The sequence below is a fragment of the Lethenteron reissneri genome, chromosome 6 (genome assembly GCF_015708825.2).
Source record: "Lethenteron reissneri isolate LAM-NWPU_2019-01 chromosome 6, ASM1570882v1, whole genome shotgun sequence".
Classification (NCBI taxonomy): Eukaryota; Metazoa; Chordata; class Hyperoartia; order Petromyzontiformes; family Petromyzontidae; genus Lethenteron; species Lethenteron reissneri.
In genome coordinates, this window is record NC_083784.1 from 7178025 (window position 1) to 7187749 (window position 9725).

The following is a 9725-nucleotide window of genomic DNA, read 5'->3' on the forward strand; positions in this document are numbered from 1 at the left end:
CGTGTTGTCTCCATGTCATCTAGTTACAAGCCATACATATTCTTGACTTCCTCATGATTTATTATGTTTAAGACGCTATCTGGGCGTCCTGTTTGCACCGGCACAAAAAGGTTGCTTTCATTCAACAAAATTCGCAGCAAACGCCCCTCCAGCACTACATCACCATCTCCTGCGAAAACCTGGCAGGACCCTCCTGGGAAAGAGTCATGAGACTCAGTGCGAGGCTTCCTGGTTAAACAAGCGTCATGATAAAACAACACAAAAATTCACACGTATTAATAATGTTGTGTTCCATGTCTGTTTTTATTAAGGAACCAGGTCTCACATCGGTAAAGTGCGATCGGGAATACTTGTTAAACCATGTTTGCACAAGAGATAAAACAGTTCCGACTTGCCTTCCTATAAAATCTAAAATCGAAGGGGGGGGGGGTGGGAAACGCTTTCTTTACTTATTATTTATATTTACTACTTTTCGTATACTATTTGTGCGCGGTTGCAATTTATTTTGCTCAGTCGGTGTTAGCCACTGAGGTCGTGACGTGTTTCTTTTCTCATTTCTGTTGCCCCATGCCCCCTGTATCGTTTTCGATCTGTTGTAATGTGCCCTCATGCCTACTTTTTTGAGGGTGATATGGGCACGTATAATAATTAATTAATTGACGATCAGCAGTGCCACGGCTGATCTTGTCATCCACAGCCTTCTTTGAATCTACTGCTTCCACCATTGTTCATTGTGCATGATCCAATCAAATGGAATTCAGTAGATTTGAAGCTTTCGTGACGGCAAGGATTCATACTCTTAGGTTCTTTCGGTAAAGTCACGTAGGTAAAAATAAATAATAAAAGCAATAGAAATAATAATAGAATTAAAATAATTATTTCTAAATAAATCAGCAACCACACATCATAGCAGGGAGTAAAACTACTACTGAATTCCATACTCGTAGGTTTTTCCGGTAATAAATAATAATAGAAATAAAATAATTATTTCCACTATTATTTCTATTAGTTTTTATTATTTATTTTTATTATTTATTTTTACCTACGTGACTTTACCGGAAAAACCTAAGAGTATGGAATTCAGTAGTAGTTTTACTCCCTGCTATGATGTTTGGTTGCTGATTACTTCCAATCTCCATGACTTGCCTTTGCCACACTCGTAAACAGCGCCGCAATCGTCAACTAGGCACTTTCACTCTAGATCAGGTCTTGGACTTGATGACCATTTGTCGTTTGTGTATCGTACATAGTCGCGACCTGGACAGCACGATCAGATCTGGGCACCTTTCATATTCGGTAGATTCATCTTTCAACGCTTCTGGCTAACATGCCCCTCGCCACACCTATTCAACTTGGCATTCAACCGACGCTGTCTGTGCAAAACAATTATCTCGATTATATCATCAGTACGTTAATTACTAACAACAAACGACTTATTTAGTGCAATAAAATGTCTCGTTGGCAAAAACGTATTACTTTAGATGAACAATTGCGCACAGGCTCCTGGAACAGCGCCGTTTCTTTACGCCTGCGAGCACAGCGGCACCCCCGCCGCTAGCTGCGTTTCGCCTTGTGTGTCGGCGCTCTGCTCGGCGTGGCCGCCATCGCGACCAGGGCGCACGCGGCCCCCAGCGCCGTGGGGGCGGCCGCCCCCCCGCAGTGCTGCGCCGCCCCTCCCAGCGCGGGTGCCAGCACCCTGGCGGCCGACGTCACGGCCTGGCCCAGCCCGAGGGTGGCCCCCGCGCCGCCCACGCCGGCGACGCGCAGCTGGCCCTCCGTGAGGACGACGCGGCCCACGGCGCTCGACGCAGAGAGGACCACGGCGCAGGCGGCGGCTCCCGGCAGCCCGGCCGCCCCGGTCGCCAACGCCAGCATGGCGGTGGCCGCCGCCGCGCACGTGACCCGCAGCGTCGCCTCCGGGGAGGGGCCGGCGTCGTAGACGCGGGCGAGCGACGAGGTAGCGGCGCCGGCGGCCGCCGAGAGCGAGACGATCGCCCCCACGAGACGGGGAGGCGCGTCGTGGTGCGTGCGGAGCCACGACGTGAAAGCACCGTGGTGCAGCAGGTACGCGCACGACATGAGGAAGCGCACGGCGTGCAGGCACCGCCCGCGGGACGCCTGCTGCGACGGGTTCTCCTCCTCGTCGTCGTCGTCGTCATCAGGCAAAGGCGTCTCGGTGCCATGCACCTGATCGTCGTCCCGACGAGCCGGAACGTCGTGCGGCATCGCGGTTTCCGCTAGGTGTTTGGCGGCTTGAGCCGAGGTCTGCACCCCTTTCCCAGTCTCCGGGTCGGGGTCGGGTAGGAAGAGGCAGACGATGCCTGAACAAACGTGGGAAATGAAAGTTACTCGGTTGCAATCGAATACGAACGTGCAATGGGCACAAATCCAACAACGGTCAATATTATTTTACCCAAAGGCAGTGGTGGAGACGCGCCTGCAGCAGACGCCGCGATGCGTTACCTGCGTTGATGAGAAACAGCGCCGCGCACAGGAAGGAGAGGACGGCGAACCCCCCTGGCCGCTCGGCGATGAGCCCCGCGCACGCCGGGCCCACGACGAAGCCCAGGCCGCTCACGGCGTTGAACCTCCCGAGCAGCACAGGCCTTCGCTCGCCCGGCGCCGTCACAGACAGTAGCCCCCGGCTCAGAGACTGCGTGTGCTTAGACACACCTGCGTGTGTGTGTGTGAGATCAACAGTGCGGGGAGCGGTATTGTAACTGTTAGCGCTACGCTGCGCAACAAACCAAGCTACCCGAGTTCTATTCCCGCTCCCGGCCAACACCAGTGATGATTATCTGAACCGGTCCTGGGCCTCCCCTCGGTCAACTCAGCCTTAAATGACTGCCTGGTGCAGTGTGTAAACATCACCACTAAGGAGACAAAGGCGTGTCGTGTTGATCTTCATAGGCACTCGCTAACAGCAACTTCCTCCAACAATCTGCTAAGGCTATACGGGGATGTTTGTCTTTTGATCAACACAGTGGCAAGAGGAAATGGTGCACGGCTCAGACACGCCTATGTGTCTTAGCCCAACACAGCGATGTGAAAGTCCATCATGGGAATTTGAATGCACGGATTTGCTGGGCACGTTCATCCTGCTGCGATGAACAAATATCAATGAGGTTGCCTTAAATTGTTTTTTCGAGTCGTTGGGTATTTTTCACTAAACCCTTAAGAATCCTAAATATGACTTAGGTATCTTCTTGGTTCTTTCGGTAAAGTCACGTAGAAGGTAAATAATAAAATAATAAAAATAAAACATAATAAAATACAATTCTCACGACGTTTCGGCCACAACGCAAGCAACGTCTTTCCGACAGACCTGTTCTTCACCTGAGGACGGCTGCTTGCGTTGTGGCCGAAACGTCGTGAGAATTGTATTTTATTATGTTGAATTTTTATTATTTTATTATTTCCCTTCTACGTGACTTTACCAAAAGAACCAAGAAGATGAATCCCTGCAGTCACGAAAGCTTTAAATCGAAATGATTTAGGTACTTTAAATGTTACCAGTTTTTCACCTTTTAAAAACGCTCTTCCTAGCTCATTGGACCTGAGCCCAAAATACATTTACCGACCAACGCGTTGAGGATTTGCAATTAATCCTTAACAAGGATCCAATGCCTAAGCATGGTCTCGGTAGCTACTGCTGGTCGTGTTTGTGCCCATTACAACCCACAGGCGCTCCAGCAGTCGTCGCTTCGATGGCCTCTCTCCTCCCACCGAACAGCTCTACCCAGACCAGCTCAAGCCTCACATAAATCGCACGCAACTTCTTTGTGGCCACCCCAGAGGTCGCAACCGGGTACCCGATACCCGTACCCTACCCGATACCCGGCTACCCGTACCCGGCCGGGTACGGGTACGGGTACCCGTTTGCGACCCTGGTGCGGGCCGGGTGCGGGTACGGGTAGACCGTGAGTCACTGGTGAGTAACTGTTTGTCACTCATTTCCCAACGTCTTGTCTCTTCTCACAATTCAAGTTCCTAGAATCAACCCACCCGCGCCTGCAACATGGCTTCATCCCAGAGGTCGCAATCGGGTACCAGATACCCGTACCCTACCCGTACCTGGCCGGGTACGGGTAGGGTACGGGTACGGCCGGGTACGGGTACCCGTTTGCGACCCTAGTGCGGCCGGGTACGGGTACGGGTAAGGAATCAAAACCCGTTTGCGACCTCTGGGCCACCCCCACCCTGAATCCCTCCGCTCTCTCCGCCGCCCCCCATGAAACCCAGATGCTGCTCCCTGCAGCAGCTTCTTCCTACATAGCCTCGTCTCCCCTGAGCCTTCGGTTCCGTTTCTCCATTCCCTGACTGGCACATGCATTACCAGAACTCAGAATTTCGGTTAGAGGTGAGGCTTTCCTGGGTAAAAACCAACGGAGCAAATAAACAAGGTACTTTAACCCGTAGTAGGCTTTCACAACCGATATCCATAATGGAGGGTTTTCTTTGGGCTAGGTCGTGTAAATATAAATGTGTCGTTAAACCCGCTACCACCCGACAAAGCCAATTGGTAAGGTTTGTCACGTAAACAAAACGTGCCAATTAGTTACTGTTTCAGCATACCGGCTGTGTGTTGTAGAATGAACCCACAACATTTACAACGCAGTACGACGTTTCGGCGGTAATCACAACAACCAGCCTCGTCAGGCGAGGTACTGCACGCACCTGTCGGTTGGTCATCACAGGAAGCTGTAACCATGGCGGGCGGGGATAATGACAAGGGCATCACTGACCTAACACCGCCCTCGCGACGGACATCCCCACCGGGCTGGTTGCCAGGCCTTGTATGAAGTATCCCGCGGCGGAGGACAAGAGGCACAGCACCAGGCAGCGGCGACGGCAGCCGGGCACGTCGCTCCATCTGCCCTGCACACAGTTACACGCACAGAGACAAAGATCCCTCACCCCCCCCCCCCCCCGTGTATCCTGAAACAGACCGCTAGGGCAAGTGCTGTTAGCGAGCACATATTGAGGACAAAATGGGACACGCGCGGGTGATCGGCAACGACCATGCCCGGCCGCCTTTGTCTCCCCAGTGGCAAGGTTTACACATTGTGCCAGGTATTCCTTTGAGGCTGAGTTGAGCTAGAGGAGGCCCATGGCTGGTTAAGATAATTTTAACTGGTTTTCCCGTGAGTGAGAATTTAACTCGGCTTGCTGGCTTCCGAGTGCATAGTGATAACCGCTGCTCCACCACTCTCCACACAAAGACATCGACTGAAAACGCATTTCTTGAGAACTGCTCTTTGTATTTAGATTGTTGTCCTTCCCCCGCACCTCCGATTATCACGGTTGGCTAATATTACATACATATATACACACACGCACACAGATCACTCAATGAACACCCTCCCCGCTGAGTCATACAGAGGCCCGGGGTTAAGTGATATTGGTAAACACATATTCAGGCCAACACGGCACATGGCAGGGTGATGTGGCTAGCACCACACCCACTCATGCGAGACCGAGGAGAGGTTCAGATACCACTTGCCAACTGATGTTCGTCGGGGCCAGAAATCAATCCCAAAGTTGTTAGCGGGGTGCCAGCACAATTGGGATTGCAGTCACAGCCACACATACAAAACACACGAGCTTGCAAAGTAAAGACATTGCTCACCACAATAGGGCTGGAGAAGAGCTGGAGGAATCCGTACACAGACCCTGAAAATGCACCACGTGCGACACGTACACACGACGAGCTGTCAGTGTTTTTGCGTCGGCAAAGGGGCAGCCATGCAATGTACTTGCTCGCACCTTTGCTGGCGGAAGGAGCACCACTAAAAGAAGGGTGCTCTGGAGCTCCCGTCGTAGTTAGTAATTTGGCCTACTCTTCCACGCTGGCCAGAGATCCTTGGAGGAGGTGGGAGAAAACACACTTTACCCCGCTACACGAGAACTGCCGGTCGACTCGCCGTGGCGAACCGTTTACACTGCAGGGTGCAACAGAGGTTCCTCCGGTTAGATTGAGTGAATATAAAAAACCTGTCACCACCCGACACAGTCAATTAGTAAAGTTCGTCATGGAAACATAACCTGCCAATTAGTTACTACGGCACAACCGTGTGTTGGAGAGCAAACCCACAACAGTAAAAGTTTTGTTTACGTGACAAACCTTACTCATTGGCTGTGTTTGGTGGTGGCAGGGTTTAACGACACATTTATATTTACATGATATAACCCAAAAACACATTTATGATGGATAATATTGGTCGTGAAAGCCTAGTACGTGTTAAACTGCACACAGGTGTTGGGGATGAGAGTAAGAAAAGCTTGCACCGTTGTTTGGACTGGCGACCTCTGGATCGCAAGACTGGTGTCAGCATCCCACAATTATTTTGTACGGTACTCATATTTGAATTCTAAGTGCCAATGTCGAGGTCTGCTAGCCAGGACGAGAGGGCTTCAGAATGAGATAATGTGGCTCTGCGCTACGCTGCGAGTAGGCTGCTGCAGGCCAGGGAGTTGCGATCTCTATATACGTACGTATGTATGTTGACCTTCTTTCACACTGTACGTAGCCAACCGTGCTAATCGGAGGTGCAATGTAGCCGCAGTGTAACCCATTTCTGAATAGCAGAGTGCTGCAGAGTGCAGTGTAGACCATTGAAGGGAAACGGAGCAGAACATAAAATTCAGCGTGGAAAGGACCAAATGCCCCCTGTTCGAACGAGCAATGGGGCAGCGTTGAGAGTCATCCTGAGCCAGTGGTGTCAATTCCAATTTGTCATGACAAGGTCAGCCCATAGAGGGATCATTGGCTGAGTCGACTCAAGTGCCCCCAGTCACGGTGCCACCTGGCCAGACAGTGCAGTGTAGTACAGCGTAGTGCAACGTGTTACACTGTGATGGAGTGTAGTGTGGGGGACTGTGCAGCTGTGTGCTGTAACTAGTGCAGTGTTGATAATTGTTTTTTTACCCTTTTATCTGGCAACAAAAGTGACACCTTTTTTACGAGGAGTCATGTTTGCATAGATCACAATACCTGCAGTCATAATGCAAACAAAAAACATAACTCTGATACATTATCAGAGTTATGTTGATACATTATCAGAGTTATGTCGTAAAAAAAGGTGTCAGTTTTGTTGCCAGATAAAAGGGTAAAAAAACAATTATCATATTTTTTACTGGCAAATGAGGTTCCAATGGTAGTGCAGTGTCCTTCATTGCAAGGTCCTCGTACCACTGGCGGCCCAATGGTAACCTTTAGTGCGGCCGCTGACGTGCGGCCCCCGACAATACACAACATATCATCATCGTGCTGTCATACTCCAATGGTTTCAAATGTGTGGCGGCCCTCGCACACTGATGATGTCTTATCGACGAAAGTGCCCCCCCCTGAAAATTAGTGAAGAACACTGCTCTAGCGTGATGCAGTGTGAGTTGGGGGTGCAGCAGAGGTCGCAAACGGGTCTTGATTCCTTACCCGTACCCGTACCCGGCCGCACCAGTGTCGCAAATGGGTACCCGTACCCGTACCCGGCCGGGTACGGGTACCCGTTCCCTACCCGTACCCTACCCGAAATGAGTGACAAACGGTTACTCACCAGTGACTCACGGCCTACCCGTACCCGGCCGCACCAGGGTCGCAAACGGCTACCCGCACCCGGTTGGATACCCGGTTGGGTACGGGTAGCCGGGTATCGGGTAGGGTACGGGTATCGGGTACCCGGTTGCGACCTCTGGGGTGCAGTGCGTTTAAGTGCAGTGCAGTGTGATGGATGGCGAGGTGCGGCGCAGTGATGACGCGGCGTGGCACGTGACACTGTACCCAATAGCCCTGCCACGAGGTGGGTGGCCCCCAGCTGCGTGGTGAGGTGGTGATGCAGCAACGGCACCACCAGACTCACGCCAAACAGATCCTGCAAGAACGGAGGAATTCGGTGAATGGGTCAATCCCTTCGGCATGAACAGAATAGGGTTTGTAATGTACGTCTGCAAATTTGCGCGCGTTACAAATTGAACTATTATTATTATTACTATGAAGTAGAGCTATTTGCCGATACGTCACCTATCAAACATTGTTTTTATTTTAAAGCCACAAACAGGGTTATTGACGAATGTGTCATTATTTTAACACCGTTACAAGATACCAATTCGGGGTATCGCTACTCAAACTAGCACCAGTCTCATTCTGTCCAGCTTATTTTTTTTTGTAATTTCATCGCAAGAAATTACATTGATTGGTAATTATACTCACTGCTAACCCTACCTCCTCCCTTTGTTGCTGCTAATCCTACATAATGCACGGGCATAATATGACCGAGACCCCCCCCCACCTCCTACGCATTCCACAAGTGACTAATCCCATATCTGCATTTTCCATAAATATGCTAAATTCCTCTGTTGATATGCAAATTCCTTTGTCAAGGCGCCCTTCCTCCCCTAACCCAGCTTAAATAAACGCTGCCAAGCTTGGTGGTGTTCATTCAGACGCTGTCTTTCCGACAGACCTGTTCTTCACCTGAGGACGGCTGCTTGCGTTGTGGCCGAAACGTCGTGAGAATTGTATTTTATTATGTTTCATTTTTATTATTTTATTATTTCCCTTCTACGTGACTTTACCGAAAGTACCAATAAGATTAATTATACTCACGATGCAATATTTAACAAAACGTACAATATCACGGATTTCATATCGTTGGCGTGATATATCGAGATCGCCGTGACGTCACACTTGCCACGCGTGACGTCACAACGCATCGGGTTGCCGTGACGACATCGCGCGTGGCAACCCTCGCATCCGGCACGCGTGACGTCACAACGCATCCGGCACGCGTGACGTCACCGCCACGTCACCACAACATTCCCCCCCCACCCCAACCACCAACCCCCTCTCGAGCCGCGGGAGCGTCTCACCAAGAACCCGATGCTGTTGATGAGCGCGAAGAGCGGCGGCGTTGCGTGTCCCGTGCGGCTCCCGGCCTCGCGGGGCCGCGGCCTCGGGTGGGCTGCCGACATCGCCCCGGTGGAGGGGGTCGGTGGGGGGGGGTTGGTCCAGAGGCCACAGCGCTCGCCGCCGCACCCTTCACCTCCGCGCCGCCTGGTGCCGGCGCGCGCTCATTGGCCACGCGAGGAGCACGTGGCCTCGTCACGGGGACTGTCAAATATCTGATAGTTCAGCATCGGGGTTATGTCCATAATAAAATAGGTTTGTATGGTGTAGATCGATCTAACCCCAGAATCGGTTTATCCATAATAGAGGTTTTACTGGTGGAGATCGATCTAACCCCAGTATCGGGTTTATCCACAATAGAGGTTTTTGATCGATCTAACCCAGCATCGGTTTATCCATAATAGAGGTTTTTATGGTGTAGATCGATCTAACCCCAGCATCGGTTTATCCATAATAGAGTTTTTTATGGTATAGATCGATCTAACCCAGCATCGGTTTATCCATAATATATGTTTTACTGGTGTAGATCGATCTAACCCCAGCATCGGTTTATCCATAATAGAGGTTTTTATGGTGTAGATCGATCTAACCCCAGCATCGGTTTATCCATAATAGAGGTTTTTATGGTGTAGATCGATCTAACCCAGCATCGGTTTATCCATAATATATGTTTTACTGGTGTAGATCGATCTAACCCCAGCATCGGTTTATCCATAATAGAGGATTTTATGGTGTAGATCGATCTAACCCCAGCATCGGTTTATCCATAATAGAGGTTTTTATGGTGTAGATCGATCTAACCCCAGCATCGGTTTATCCA

General features: G+C 50.7%; 1 protein-coding gene across 1 annotated transcript; it reads right to left on the reverse strand.

Moving 5' to 3' along the window:
* Positions 1-295: 295 nt before the first annotated feature.
* On the reverse strand, positions 296-9040 carry MFSD9 (major facilitator superfamily domain containing 9). The gene is made up of 6 exons (XM_061571227.1): positions 8869-9040; positions 7781-7871; positions 5630-5673; positions 4746-4878; positions 2464-2673; positions 296-2321 (listed from the first exon to the last, which is right to left on the reverse strand). The coding sequence occupies exons 1-6, from the start codon at positions 8968-8970 to the stop codon at positions 1555-1557; spliced, it is 1347 nt and encodes a 448-aa protein (XP_061427211.1). The 5' UTR covers positions 8971-9040; the 3' UTR covers positions 296-1554.
* Between the last annotated feature and the right edge of the window lie 685 nt (positions 9041-9725).